This window comes from Apiospora marii, assembly GCF_038362585.1.
Source record: "Apiospora marii strain CBS 49790 chromosome Unknown utg000001l_segment0_segment0, whole genome shotgun sequence".
Lineage (NCBI taxonomy): Eukaryota > Fungi > Ascomycota > Sordariomycetes > Amphisphaeriales > Apiosporaceae > Apiospora > Apiospora marii.
This window is the reverse complement of record NW_027117372.1, coordinates 2,015,367-2,030,275: the sequence shown is the minus strand read 5'-3', so window position 1 is coordinate 2,030,275 and position 14,909 is coordinate 2,015,367. Positions and strand designations below refer to the sequence as shown.

General features: G+C 53.2%; 1 protein-coding gene across 1 annotated transcript; it reads right to left on the bottom strand.

Annotated features, from left to right (window-relative positions):
* Positions 1-6,891: 6,891 nt before the first annotated feature.
* PG985_000651 (Homeobox domain-containing protein) lies at positions 6,892-9,165 on the bottom strand (the record flags this gene model as incomplete). The annotated part of the gene is made up of 4 exons (XM_066820420.1): positions 6,892-7,496; positions 7,551-8,257; positions 8,318-8,455; positions 8,510-9,165. 4 exons carry the CDS (start codon positions 9,163-9,165, stop codon positions 6,892-6,894), a joined length of 2,106 nt encoding a protein of 701 aa, XP_066691299.1.
* Positions 9,166-14,909: the final 5,744 nt, after the last annotated feature.

Here is a 14,909-nt window from a genome sequence, read left to right as displayed (position 1 = left end):
GTGCTGTGGTTGTGTAAGGGTTCTTGTCGTTGATCGTTGAAGCAGAGATGGTCGTCCTCGTAAGGATGAGGATATGTTGGCGATGCTCGTAATTTGTCGGAGCGTGGCGAAGAAAAAGCAGGGTAGACTGTTTGCTGGGCCACAGAGCTGTGTGCCGGAAGCTCACCCGAATGATATATCTCTTAGTTTTGTTAAGAAAATGTTGTAGCTGTGTAGTGGGCAGGTGGGATTGTGGCTGTTGGTAGTCCGCTGTCGCAGTGAAAATGAAATAAACGAGAGTTTAATCGACTCTCTCATAAGTTCTATCTGACTTAATCCAAGGCCGTGTTCCTCCCTTGCAATTTGATATATGGGGGTGGCATGGGAAGCACAAAGGACATGTGATGATGTACAATTGCTGAATATTTCTCATGCCTTGTAGAGGTAGGCTTCTCATTCTCGAGTTCAAACACTTCGTTTCCCCTCCGCGGCCAGTGGTATCACGAAGTCGTCTTTCGTTAGGGAACAGACCTGACCGGCCGGATCCTATTCCCGGCATAAAACAAGGGCAGTGCCTAGCTCACCAAGGAGAGGGGTTTCCGAAGTTCGAAGGAGATGGAGCCGCGGGCGGGTGGTCGGCTTTTGGGAGGAAATCTCAAGCATGGGCGACGCTCAGAACTCGAGACGGCCACCGGGGCGGCCAGGGAGGTTTCAGAGTTTGGCGTAGCTATCACGCGTTTGCGCCGGCTATTCGAGTTATTTCTGTGTTTCTGGGGGTTGGTCATAGTGCGTCGGTATACAAAGTGAAAGGAAAAGGGGGCAGAGGGTAGTGAATTGCTATGCCCAGGCGGTGTATCCTGTTTCCCCTTACCCTTCTCGCTCGCTCGCTCGTTGTTGCTTCTGTTCCACGGTGGTGGCATCGCGAGGCTAAGAACGCGACAAAGGAAGAAAGCAAGAAAGAAGGAGAAGGAGAATCAGGTAGAGCAGGAAACCCATCGAGTCCAAAGAGAGATATAGATATCTGGCAAATTCCCAACGTGGGTTGCTTCAACACCAAAAGCACCCAGTCGGGCTTGGGAAATCTCCTCCTCCCTGTCGGTGCTATATGTGAATGCTGTCTGTCGTGACTCAAGGTAAGGGACGACGTATTGGACGAGGATACTTCTACAGTCAACCTGACATTGACTGGTCGGCTCACTTCGAATACCCTGTGATATTGCTAGAAGCCAGTAGTTGAGATAGACACATGTAGGAAGCTTGGATGAGCAAGGATAGGTGGAAGGAAACTTCGAGTACTGTTTCAGGCAACACCCCAATGAAAACGATAACGAGGAAGCCATCAACTATCGAAAGGAAAACCAGCGGGCAAACTTGGGAAGTGGCACACTATATCAATCTCCTCGTGGTCGTCGCAATCGACACATTTCGATTGTACCGTCATACGTACTTTACATACGTGTATTAGAGGGCGGTTCTGCTGCAATCTTCCTCTCGCTCCACACAAAACACAGCAGTCTACATATATTTATACAGCCCAATTTCAGTTGATTAAGGGGCTCGCCATATCTAATAACTACGCTGCATCGTTTAATCACTCTGTGACTTATATAGACGAGCCCCTGACAGGCTTGGGCAGAAGACAAGATGGATGCCCTGCCAATCGCTTGTCTTTGCGGCTATACAAGCTCAGGGTCCAGCCAAAGCTTGATGAATGATGTAGGAGGGGAAGTTGTGCTCCATCGCCGGTGCTGCTGGTTTCTTCGTCCCAGTGCAAGTCGGTGCTGGGTATCGTCGCTCAACAAGGCCTACGCCAAGAGGTTTGCAGCCTGACTCCCCTTTGAACAGGAGTTACACGCGCACTGTATCCTTCTCGTCTGTTACGATCGTCGAACCGTTCTTGACCCGTTTCCATCGTGTCCACCGCAAGCCGTGCGAGGGCTACCTGCGGCCTCTCAACTGCCGCGCTATGGCTCACGATTCTAGTCGGTAATGGGCCATAAGCCGGTGCAATGAACCGAGCAGGAGGGATATGCAGGGTCGTGACCTCCGCAAAAGAAGCCGAACATGACTCCTTGGCCGTTCCCAAGGCTTACCTAACCTGCTCTCCCTCATGGGAACCTAGTTTTGTGAGGCTTTTGGTACACTAGGTGCTACAATCTGATAGGAGGCTTCCCCGCTGCATTATTCGCTGCCAGCCCGCGGACTATCAAGATCCATGTCATCAGGACGAAGGGAAGCGGGCCCACTGCAGCTTGCTCCGTCAGGTGCATGATAGTAAGCGACGGTATGCATTGCATTGCCCATGCCTTGCCCCACCCTTTCCTATCGCGATGGCTCGTCTTGGGGTTCGGCATGCTCTAAATCACAGCGCAACTAGAGGGGGAGCCACCGCCTGTAGCTAGGTGTCACCGCCTAATCCATCACCACAGAAGACGCGGTGATATACGTTGTAGATATACGAGGCCGCGCGAGATGACCACCTTTTCCTTCTTGGGCATCGCTCAGTCGGCCTTAGCTCCTTGGACCCCCTACGGCATGATGACCAGCGCAAGAGACAGCGTAAGGCTATACAGGCTATATAACTGGCCGCCTGTAGCGGAGGCAATGCCAAAATGCCCGAATGCAACAGTCTAGGTTCGGTTCCTGAGGATCAGCAATGCAGCAAACTCCGTCAGTTCTGTATACGTTGCTGCGATTCCCTATAGGTCTGTCAACATAACGTAATGTACATAGTTGTGCATCTCGGCCACAAGCCCGCCCGGTAGAGGAAACGTACCAGGTTCTTCCTGTTCAAGGGGGGGACTAGAGCTATATGGCTTCTTTCAAGATAATGACTTGCGAGAGGGCCCGCCAGGTGCTCCAAAGACTCTACGCTGCGTGCTGCTGCTGGCCAGGCTTACGGGACGTACTCCGAAGTAGGTGCTATTTAGGCAAAAGGAGATGAACGCATACACGCGGCGCAGGCAGGCACACACTCATGTAAGCAAGCTCCACGAGCACTCCCCAAAGCACCTGGTTAGGAACATAGCTTACCTACCACAACGGGTAGTTGAAGACCCGTACTTGTGCATACCCATCAGTCCCTAGCTAGAACGATAGGATACTGTTGGGTTGGTAGCGGTGAGAACTCCGGTCCAGATGCGGCTACAGTCTGGGCCAAGAGATGCCTACTTGGACGGAGACAGAGGCTTTCTTCATCGCGTCATTAAGACAGAGCAAACAGGCAGGATTGCCAATACTCGCGCCAGACGAGATGAAAGGTCTGATGCAGCAAGGGTTGAAGCGAGCCGTTGGGGGGAGACCAAATGATTCGGTTCAACGCTGGTGGGCTGTCGATCAACAGTACATTTTGGACAGCACTCAGCTTCGTACTTGCAAGCCTGTGATATGACATAATAATGATAAGAATGACCCCTTACGGCAAGATCCATGCCGAGGGCGGCGCCCATTTGGATTCCCGAAAATTGACAGTCGCAATCGGGAAGCCGGAGAGGGTGTTAGGTTGTTTGTCGTTGAACAGAATCAGTAAGTCCAGGGTCAGGGCCAGGGTCATGGTTCAGGGCCAGGGTCGGTCGGATCTAGCTTCCTTGCTGGAGTAGCAATTGCAACGTGCGGTGGCATCTGGCACCGTTTGGGGTCCGGAGTTTGAAGCGTCAGAAGCGTCGAGGTCGCAACGGCGGCCAGCCAGTCGCGGGAGTCTGTTCGCACCTATTATGTAGGGGTTAGGACTTTTTGGTGAGTGGCAGGTCAGGTAGGATTGGGATCTACGATTTGGCATGGTGTTGGTGTTTGTTTGGCCGGAGCACCTACCCGCCAGTGGGGGCCAATTCCTCCATTCTAGGTCCCCTACGTAGCTGCCTACTCCGTACTTACCACATCAATTGATGTACTTCTTGAGGCAGGCATGTACCTACCTTAGGTAGGTAAGTACGTTTCGCGTATTGCAAGTACCTCCAGGTGGCGCTACCCGACCAAATAGGTCTTTAGATCCCGAGATTCGCACCTGGGAATTCCTCATCCAAGTCAGCAAGAATGGTTCGATGTCAACATCGTGTAAGAGGACCGGAGCCGAGAGCAGCTCCGGTGGCCAGCTGCATGTCATCATCACGAACCATCACGTACGCACACCTTTGGGTAGGTGGTACTGGGCAGCTATCATTATCATCATCTCAATCTCGAGCATGTAATGCGCCTACCCTTTCCCCGGATGCTTGCTGAGATCAATGCAAAGTAATCCTAAAATGTATGTTGAGGCTGGGGGCCCCGACAGGGTATATCATAGGTATATGCAATGAGAGATCCTCCCACTGACCAGTCATCCCGCCTTTGCCTTGCACACACTCTCTCCCTCTTGTACCCAGTGAATCCCAGACGGTGTCACAGCCGTAGCTAAAAAGGGATGGCTTGATGGGACAGCTTCCGAAGATGCAAGCATCAGGAGGGAGCAGAATCAAAAGGTTTCGTCTAACCTGATTCGGCACATAAGCGTGTACCTACATGCAGGTGTGTATCGATGTATGTATGGTCCCCTTGTGGCTGGAAAAGAACGTCACTTGTTGCTCTTACACCACTTGCTAACACGTCGTCAGGGGTACCCGGACAGGCAAAATCATATGCCGAAGCGCGCACTCGCTTGTCAATCAGCCTGCGACTACGAACGGGACTTGGACTTCCTTCCATTGCACTGGATGATGTTGTAAGCAAGTAAACACCGCACGTGAACTCCACACGCAAGTGGTAATGCTTCTGGATCACAATATGGATGAAAAGAGGGTGGGCATCTCATCACGCCTTCACGTGGTCATAAACACACACACATATAGAGGGGGATAAAGACAGGCTGTCAGATCTTGTCTATCTCGCCATCGTCATCTCTCTCGTTTGCATGTGTTGGCCGGTATGCCGGGTTCTGTATTCCTTCGTATAGGTATCGGAAATTGGACTCGTTAGAGCGAGACATTCTCAGGGACTTTCCCTCGTGAATCATAATCCCTTGATTTACGCACACACACACATAAAGAGCCGCCGGGAGGGTAGGAGGGGTGGAAGCACGGTACCGCCATGGGGAGGAGTGATACCCATTCTGCAACAAAAGTACATCCCACCAGCCTAGGACTCGCAGAGTTCGGCGTGCTCCAGCAAGCACATGATGGCGTCGATGTCGTGCTGTGTTGCACGAGAAAAAGAAAAAGCAAAATTCAAGCTTGATCCTGAACCACCCCTTTTGGGCTTGAACCCCATCCTGCATAGGACTCTCTCTGATGGGTGTTACCCGACCTGCAGTTGTCAGCTTTCTTTGGCGTTGTGCGCCTAAGCGGCATGCCCTCCTCTCCCCGCTTACCCCAGAATCGTTCGTGACTGTAGTTGTGGCCCTGGTCGAGGGCTGCTCGCTCATTCGATCTATTCCTTGAACCGGCTTGGGAGCCCGAGGTACTCGTTCCTGCCTCTGGTACACACACACACATAGCGGTGCGCCGTTGGGCCTGAACTGGGGCATCCGGTATATCCGTTCGTGTTCCTTTGCGTTCGAATTGGGTTCCCGCCACAGTGACATGTTGCGCGCATGCCATCCATGACCACAGATGATGGGGCAAGGGGGAACCCCATATTGCCACCACTTCACATTACGAGGCATTCATCTGCCACTGGCTTTTCCTGTAGCTGGGACTGTATCGGGCTGTAACTGGTGCCAGTAGGCCTCTCGATCTCGGCTTCGGACCACATGGTGGGTAAGTCATCATTGTGCGTGCGTAACACGAGTCAGCGGCCTGGCTTAGACTCGCTTATACGCTGGCCTCGCCCAAGCCTGTCTGAGACTGCTGAAACAATCTCGGAATGTCTATGGTCAGCGAAGAAGAAGGAAAAGCAGTAGTAGCAGATTTTATCCAATTCTAATCTCGATTCCTCTCTTCGGGGAGTTCAAGATCCTGGGTCCAGGCTTCAGGAGAATTTTATTTGCCCTTGTGCCCGAGATGTGGTCGAAGGTGTAGATAGAGCATATCAGTTTTGATATTCGATGAAACCCACCATGACCCAGGCAGTCCTATCTTCACGACGAGCATGCCACGTAAACCACATCGAAAGAGAGAAGAATGCTGAAGTTTTAGATATATGTATACATATAGTTAAATATATATAGAGGTATATATACTAATTCCTGGATTTCGCAAATCTCGCCAGAGCGAGACTTGCTCATCCCACACCGCATCAACGCAAAGCCCAGCATCAAGCGGCTGCGGTTTCCGTGGTCTGTCAGAACCTTTCCTCTATATACACACGCCAGCCTAACAAACATGTTAGGTCAGGTAGGTCCAAAGGTTTCTCTAGCCCCGTCCTCACGGTCGGCACCTGGCCTCGCCAGAGCTCTCTCTTCCTAGCCCCTTTCCCATTTCCCGTCGTGTTCCCGCGTCGTTTCCCTTACATATAACATAAAAACCCATGCTTTCCCCAAACAAATAAATCCCAACAACGCAAATTTCTCCCTCTCTCCTTTCCTTTCGTTTTGTTGCCCGAATAACCAAAATAAACATTCGTAAACATATCGCTTCGTGATTCCACCAGCTCGAAATAAACTTCGAGGATTTGGAGACGTCCACAATGCGCTCCCACCGCCTTTCCCTTCCCATTCGCGTTTGTGCAAGCACCCCCTTGAATGCAGGATAGATAGACAGATAGATAAAACACCAAACAAGACTGTTCTGAACAAAGGGAATATGAGGCGTACAGAAAAAAAAAGATATAGTAACACAAAAATTCGAAGAAACCAAACACGCATTGAAAAGGGGTATTTTGCGTATAGAGGCAAGGAAGGAAAAGAAAGATCAAGAGCAAAAGGTCTAACACTGTGGCGCCTTGTAGTTGTTTGTTGTTGAAGAATGATGCACCGACTTAAGTCGAGCCGCTGTAGTCGATTCAGGTGGAGTGACCGTAGGGTTGCGGGCCAGGACCGGCGTGCCCGGCTTGGGAGATGCTCAAACTCCGCTTGCGCTTCAAGACGGAAGAAGCGCTGCCATAGCTGTCCTGAGAATAGTCGTCGCTTCGGTCGTTCGAGGTGCGTCCCTGTCCCGAGGCCAGAGAGTTGCCCCCGAAAGAATCTCTCATCGGCGTTCGGGACGTCGGGCTGGTCATGTTCCCGTGCAATGCCTGCGAGAAGTCGTGAGGCGGCGCGATGGGGGCACTGATTTGCGGCATCGAGTAATCATGGACAGGCCTCGAGCCCGGTGTGCGCGGGAGCGAGAATTCGATGGGGGCCGACAGGGGTGCCGAGGGGAAGCTTGTCGTGTAAGACGTTGAGTTGCCGTATGGGGCTGTTGTCGCAGACCGCGGGGTCATGGAGGACGCCGCCCCCGTGGGCGGTAGCCCAGAGACGGAGCGATATTGAGTACGCAAGTCAAGTCCTAGCGGAAGAGTAGCCGAGGCAGCCCGGAGACGCGAACGGTTCGAGGGGGGAGGCTGGAGCGTCGAGCCGTGGAGGCTGGAGTATCCCATGTGACTGGTGGGAGACTGGACAGGGTTGCCTAGGGTTGTTTGTTAGTAGGCCATTGCCAAGTCTCGAGGATGCGTCTACTTACTGGAATAGGAACCCGAATCATAACCCATGGGGCTGCCGGCGCCGCCACTCATCTGATCAGGCTGGTAAACAGACTGGTGACGGTTGCCCGCCACAGGGCTACTGCTACCAGGCTGGTAGCTGTTGAAGTCAATGGAGTCGCCTTTCCACGACATGCTCGACCTCAAGGGCGATTGCAGGGTCTCGGATCTCGATCTCGACATGGTCTCCCGCAACTGCAACGGCTGCAGCGGTCTGATCGGCTGTCTCGAGGAAGAGTGCATCGGCATTCCTGTCTCGAGGCTGTTCTGCCGCGCAAAGGGGTTGGAAGTCCGCGGGCCACTGCTCATGGGGCTAGCCAAATGGCTCGAGTAGTAGCCTCCTCGGTCGGTCGACGGCGGCGATAAGGGAGAGAGGATGTCCGGGTGTCCCATGGGCCCGGAAGTTGCGAATCCCATGCCCCCAAAGCCTGGGCTGAGGCCGGTCGGGGACATGTGCTCCTCCGCGTCGCTTCGCCGTATCGTGTCGAGCATCAAAGGTCGCATCATGTGGTCTGCGTAGGAGGCCGGGTTGCCAAAATCCACAGGTGGAGTGATCGGCGTGCCCAGGGTGTGAACTGCTCCATACGGCGAGTGGAGGGCTTGGACGTTGTCGAAGTCGTCTGGAACAGCCCGCATTTTGATCATACGATCACGGTCGTCGGCCGTGAGGCGCTTGATTTTGGCCCGTCTGTGCCAGTTGTCAGCAACTTGCTACACTTCTGTTTGGTCGTTTGCGGATAACTCTTACCGGTTCTGGAACCAGACTTGGACTTGTCTGGGGCTCAGTCCTGGGATTTCTCTAGACAGCCGTTCGCGGTGTGCTGCATCAGGGTGAGGTTGCTTCGCGAATTCGCTCATGAGGAATCGTGTTTGTTGGTGTGTGAGTCTAGTGGAGTTAGAATCAGGAGCCATGCATGAATGAGGGATGTAGGTGAATTACCTGAACCGTTTCATCTTCCGTCGAGCCGCTGTACGCTCAGCAGCCGTCTGCGGCGGAGCGTTGGGATCGCCCTCCCCTTCAATCATGTCGTCGTCGTCGTCCAAGACATCGTCGTCCTCTTCCTTTCCAAGGCTGAGGTCGTCGTTGTCGCCAGCTCCCTCTCCGTGTCCCTGTGTCCCAGAGGGACTCGTGACCGCGGTCTCGTGTGTTAACCTAGACGCCTCGGTGCTACCGTCGCGTGCTGGTTCCGCCTTCACCCTGTAGGAAGGAGCAATGCGTGGATCAGACGATTCTTGCGTGGGTGATTCAACCTTGGGTGCTCTAAGCCCTAGTGGATCCAGAGATCTACCATGGCCATGTGGGGATCCAGGCGTGTCCTGGTTTGGTTGCGTGGAGAGGGCGGTAGTGTGGACGTTTGCCGGACGTTGCTGCTGGGCAGCAGAAGTCTCATTGCTGCTGTTGGAGCCGGAGCCTTGCTCAAAAGGCTGCACGAAAAGGTTCGATTCCCCCGGGGGAAGGAACGAGTAGTGTCCCTGCCACTCCGGCTGTGTGGTCAAGGAACTGTCAAAATTCGACATGCGTGGGCTGGTATACAAGGCCCCGTATTTGCTAGACCAGTGGCTTTGCTCCGTATCAATTTGTCTGGTGACAAGCATTGGGATTGTCTGGAAGGAAATGGCGTAATGGTCTGACAGATGCAAAGAGCGAAAGGCCAACAACAACAACAACCCAATTTTAGAGCAGCTGTTGAGTAGAAGATGTGCCTTGTCGTAACGAACGGGAGGTTGTATGTGTCGAGGTTGTGACTGGAGGCCTACGTTGAAAGAACGTACAGATGATAAACGAGCGGCGGGTGAAGGTCGAGAGCAACCTTTGTGAAGAATCTGAAAACACTTGAGACCAAGTAGGCGTCAATGTTTATTTTTCCCAATAATCGAGGCTTTGCCGTTGGGATCGTTGGGGGTCGATTCCTGCTGCAAATCCCACTTCGAGTTAACCGTCTTATCTTGCCTGGGCGAGGGATTTCCAGGCTTTGGGTCGTCACGAAGGATAGGGCCAAGATATCTCGGCGTGGCAGAACATGTGTTGGAGTCCAGTCCGTTCGAAGAAAAAAAACTAAGGAGCCAGGAATGGATGGGAGAGTCGAGCGAGGTTTCGAGGCCGGGCTTGGGAGGATCGTCAATGATGGTTCGACGGATAGTTAACTAGACACATGCCACTGCGTCGTCCTTGGAGAAGAGCTGAGTATAGATTGTCGTGGGATGCAGGCTGAGGAAAGAGAGCTCCCTTGAATGGGAATAAGGTCTCTATAAATCAAAGAGGGTCGTATGACAGCTCAGTGGGGTCGATCGCCTCAAGTTCCCAGGTACTGATGGGGCCGGTCATGTACTGGTTGTTTGGATCCTATCCGTGGTTGCAGCAAGGCAGTCCTTCAGGAAAATCCCTGCTCGTACGGGTGACAAGAGGTGGAATTAATACCGGACAGAACCGCGAATCCTGGACGGAGAAATGCCCTGGCTGGCTGGATGGATCCGACGGGGGACGACAAGGTCCGCACGGGCAGCCCTCTGGATACTTGTACTCGTAGTAGCGAGCGATCAGAGATCGATGGTGAGGATGTGGATGTGGATGGGATGTGGATGCGGGCAACCTTGCACGGTACCTGGCTGGTCTGGTTACGGTAGGGATATGGCGAGAGAATCTATGCACGTTTTAAGCTTCGTCAAATGAACCAAGAGCCGTGCCCTAACTGGCAACATCCGGCAATGGGTATATGCTTCTGCGCGGTAACTACTGAGCCACACCCGTCGTGGCCGACAGCAGGAGCGGCACTGTCTATATCCAGCGGATCTTGACCATTGGGATCTCGGCTGAATGGCTAATGCCGTGCCATGGTAGGCTACAGCAGGGTCGTCTGCCAGACCAGGGATGGACACACACACACACACACACACAGCGTACTTTCTGCTCTGTGAGATTCGACTGAACCGAACCGACCCAGGCATGCAGCGCGCAGGCACAGGGTGAAGGTTTCTCCAGATGACCCGACCGACTACTGCTGCTGCCATGTTTCATTTGCTCTGGCAATGCCTTCTAGAAACCGCTATACGGAGTCGACTGTTTCTAAGGCCCGCAAGTCAACCTCGCGAGATCTAGGTAGGACCATGGAGTTGGCGGTGGAGCAGGCCCGGCGATTCCAGCGCATCATCCTTCACACTTCAGGTGGACGGCTTGCGCGAGAGCCGCGCTCTAGTGCTAGGACAAGGCAGTACATGGTGGAAAGGGCAAGTACTTCGGTTGGTATATTTCTCCAGGTGCCCATTGGTCCTTCATAAGACTTGGGCAGCGTGGATTCAGCGGATGAACGCATGAAACCGTTGTGAAGGGTTGCGAGCCCGCAGCCCAATAGGAAAGCCGTATAATACAGGGTGGGTGTGGCCGCTCATTCTGCGGGGAGGGTGCTTTCGATCAAGATATATGGCCTACCTACCACGGCTGCATAGTCTGTCTGCTTGAAGAGTGATGTGTCTGAAAATGGTAGGCAAAGAGGATGGTTAGTGGTGTGGGCTAAGTAATCGACAAGGGATACTGGTCTGATGTCCGACCCCCTTGTCGGTGGAGAAACAAGGAAACTAAGATCATAGGAAGAGCATCCCTGCGGGCTGGCATCGGTATAGCAGCATGTACGTACCCTTCCTTGCGTCGTGGGCTTTTTGGCACGGCCGGCCAGCTAGACGCGTACCTGGCCGAATTGTGTCGATGCTCTTCAACACCATTTCCCTGGCCATCGTTCGACCGGTGCCGGCAATGCGAACATCATCAGCAGTGTGCTGGCGATCCACTCCAGGCTAACAATAGTAGCTGTTCACGAACTCTATAGCCTCTGCATGAACAGCGACTTGCCCGTCTTTGCCAAAATAGTAACATAGTGCCGGCTTAGATTTATGCATTAAGAATTCTCGCACGAGGTCCACGAAGCCCTGGCCAGAAAGGAACCTGGCGTCAATCCTTAGCGACATCTTGGGATTGGAGCCTGTACTTACGTACCCGAGACCCTAGGTAGGTAAGGTAGGTAAGGATTGGGGGTTGGAATGGGTTTAGGATCTTACGGCCTCTCTGCTGGGCCTATCTTCGTTCCGAAATTCAACCAGCCGTAGAAATCCATAGGTGGTGGAAATCTGCCCCGAATAAGCCGCAGGCTGATATGATGTGTTACATAGTCGCCAGCCTAGGCGGGTACGAAGATACCTCATGCAATGCTGCTGCTGTTGATGTGCGCGCAATGCCGTGTGGATGGGGTTTTGGTGTGTGTCGTGAGCGGGACCGACACATGCTAGGGGTTGGTTTGGGAGCTTCGGTTCACCTATATTAACGGCGGAGAAACGGTATCTCTCAGTAGCGCTAGAAGCTCGTGGGAAGAACTTCGAACCGCTCCATAGCACTTGGTTGTTTCTCTGCCCGGGCGACCGGTGGCCATCTGGTGGTCATTGATGGCATGGCGAGCCCGAGATAGTTGCATGGAGTACCTGGAGCAGTGTTGGGAGGACTTCGAGCGTGACTGACAGCCCACGGTTTCATCACGGCCTTGGCGACGACCAGGGGCTGTTGCAGGGGTTTACGCTGTGTGGGCGGACGCTGATGATTGATGATGTTATGTTGACTCGTGTCTTCTCTTGGGGAAACCAAAAGAGAAATAAAAGGAGGTGCGCGGCGGGGAATCCCCTCCATCCGCACACAGGTACGCCACTGAGAGAAAAGACGCCAAGGATGGTTGTCAAACGGTCTAAACTTATCATTCGAACGTGTTTAGATTCTCCAACCCATTCACTTCGCGCCCGGTGGAGATGGCTTAATCCCTATCTTTGACAGAAGCAATTTCCTTTCCACTGGGATGCTCACGGCCTGCGGCCTCTACGAGGGTTGGGCTGGCTAGCAGCTACCTACTGCAGCCTCTAGCAGTCTCAGGGCCTAGGTCGCTGGCGGCCCGCTTTGCTTTGCCCAGGTGGTGGATTGGGGGGGCCATGCCGGCAGCAAAACCAACCAACGTTGGTGCAGTGTGCGTTGAAGACAAAGGAAAAAGAACAGACAGAGGAAGAGAGCCAGCCGATGGCACAACGGTTGGCAACGGCTCGACGCCCATGCGACGCACTCGTCAAGAACAAACACACACACACCTACACGTGAGTACTCGCTGGAATTGCTTCTTTCTTAATCGACCGTTGAAGGGAAGCGAGGCCCATCGTCGGCCGGTCCTCGAAAATCTGCTGCTGCGGTTTGCGTCCACCAATCAGTGTCGGGGCTTGTTGCACCATCTGGAGACGGGTGGCTCGGGGTAGCTGTACCTGCATATCCGTGTGAACATGTCTCCATCGCAGAGTACACTATACCCGAATACACCACCAACGCGTAAAGGGTGGTGTGAATCAAGGATGTCTTGCAGCGCGGGTGGCTGAGGATGACACAATTGCTGCTTTAAACCCAAGACTGTGTACATGCGAGGACTGGCCGGGGGACAGTGGCAGAGGAGGAAGGCCGTCAATTTGGATGTAGTCGGAGTCGGGCCACGGCGTGCATTCGCAGTTTTGTTGCGCTGATCCAGATCGGATCGATCGTCGCCCATCAAACCCAGCCTTGGCTGTGCATACTAATAATGCACGCAATTGCCATTTTTTTTCTTCTTTCTCGTCAGCATTTCCACCAGAGCTAGCCACGGCAGAACACCGCCAAGTCCAGAAATTCAGTCTTGATGACTATCTGCAGGTATGCAGACTACTATCCGCCTGCATGGGCGGGACACCGAGGTTGTATACTCCGGCACGTCATATCGTGCCATTCGTCTTTTTTGTCCGACCAAGCGAGGTGCCCTGCCAATCTGCAATTATCGAGGGCGGTAGTGTATAATATCAACTAAACCACACCCTTACTGCAAGTATCCAAAAAGAGCCCACATTTGTACATCGAGTAGGTCGGTACTGTAGATACTTGTAGTAAACATCTATCTGTACATCATTCACGACATACCTTACCTACATGTAAGGAAGATAGATGTCTTTCTTCACTGGCATATGCTGCACTACTCCTGCGTGTGCGCTGCCGGCTGGAATTCTGAGTCATGGCCTATCCAGACCGTCGGTTCTTGCCCGCTCGCCTCGCGTCTAGGACATGAATAATGCTGAACTCTGTTGAGCTTGTTTCTGCTTCGCGGAATGGGGTAGAGCTGACGAATGCCGTTCCATATTTCCAGACATTTGAGCGTACAAGCCACACACGGAAATAAGTCAACTGCGCCTTGCGGCCCACGAGATTGTTTCTCTCATATTATATGCTCCCGGTGGCGTTTTCGGCGCCGTTCGACTGGCTGGCTACCTACTTGTTCGAGGTGTCATAAAACACCTGGTATCCCGGTCCAGGACGTACCTCCACGACGGTCTGGAAGCCCGTACGCAGGTAGCCGTAATTATCGGAAAGGGCCTGGGTTTCGGGTATCCCAGCTCTAGGAGAGAGAGGGCATGTGTCTGTCGAAATGACATGCCCCAGTGTACGTATGCATAACCTCCTCCCGGCGGGCGAGGATATTTTTGCATGTTTGCAGGGGAGCTTGAACATTTTGATAGGATCCGACTGAAGTTTGCGCCCGTCTCATCTCATCCCAACCTACCTACCCATATTCCCATGCTGGAGGGCAACACAAGGTACTTGACCGGCGGCTCGAATAAAGGCGATGCTGTGTACCACTGCTCGTGCCACATCACCACATCCTTGGAGGTCAGACTTCATCCAGCGTGACAGTACTACTGAACTCTCAGCACAGCGACAGCGCTAAACCACGACTAACAGAAGTGTGTAAACGAGGCGTTACACTCTCGCATGTCCCTCGGGGGGCCGGGCCCTCTAACCCCGAAAGGCACGAATCAGGTGGGCCGAAACTTTGCCAGCAGCACGACTCTACTCCCAATTCTGTGTTCTTCTCTCGTTGTGGGCGCAGCAGCAAGCTTTGCTGTCATTATCCACTTCACCGGGTAGAAAGGGAGTTCGCGACACTGGCGGGTGGCCCAGCAAAACCTCAGATCCGGGATGGGAAATTGGCCAAAACCCACAGGCGACCCATGTTGTTATTTCAGCAGGTATTTCCTATCGAGGGGAAAGAGACGCAAGCTGGGCGAGCGGTGGCAGGGCCATCCTAGCCGGAAGGGCTTGTTTCACCATTTGGTGTTTTCCAGATTTAGAAACAGGCAAGCAGGAACTGGCTTTCCCAATTGGAAAAGCCTCATACACTGTGCCCTGTGCAGCAGCAGCCTTGGGCAATGCGACAAGCTGCACTTATTCTGCATTTATTCTCATCAATCCAAAGAGGAGGTACCTGCTTCTGTTGTTTATACCTGCCCTGTTGTTCCAATCC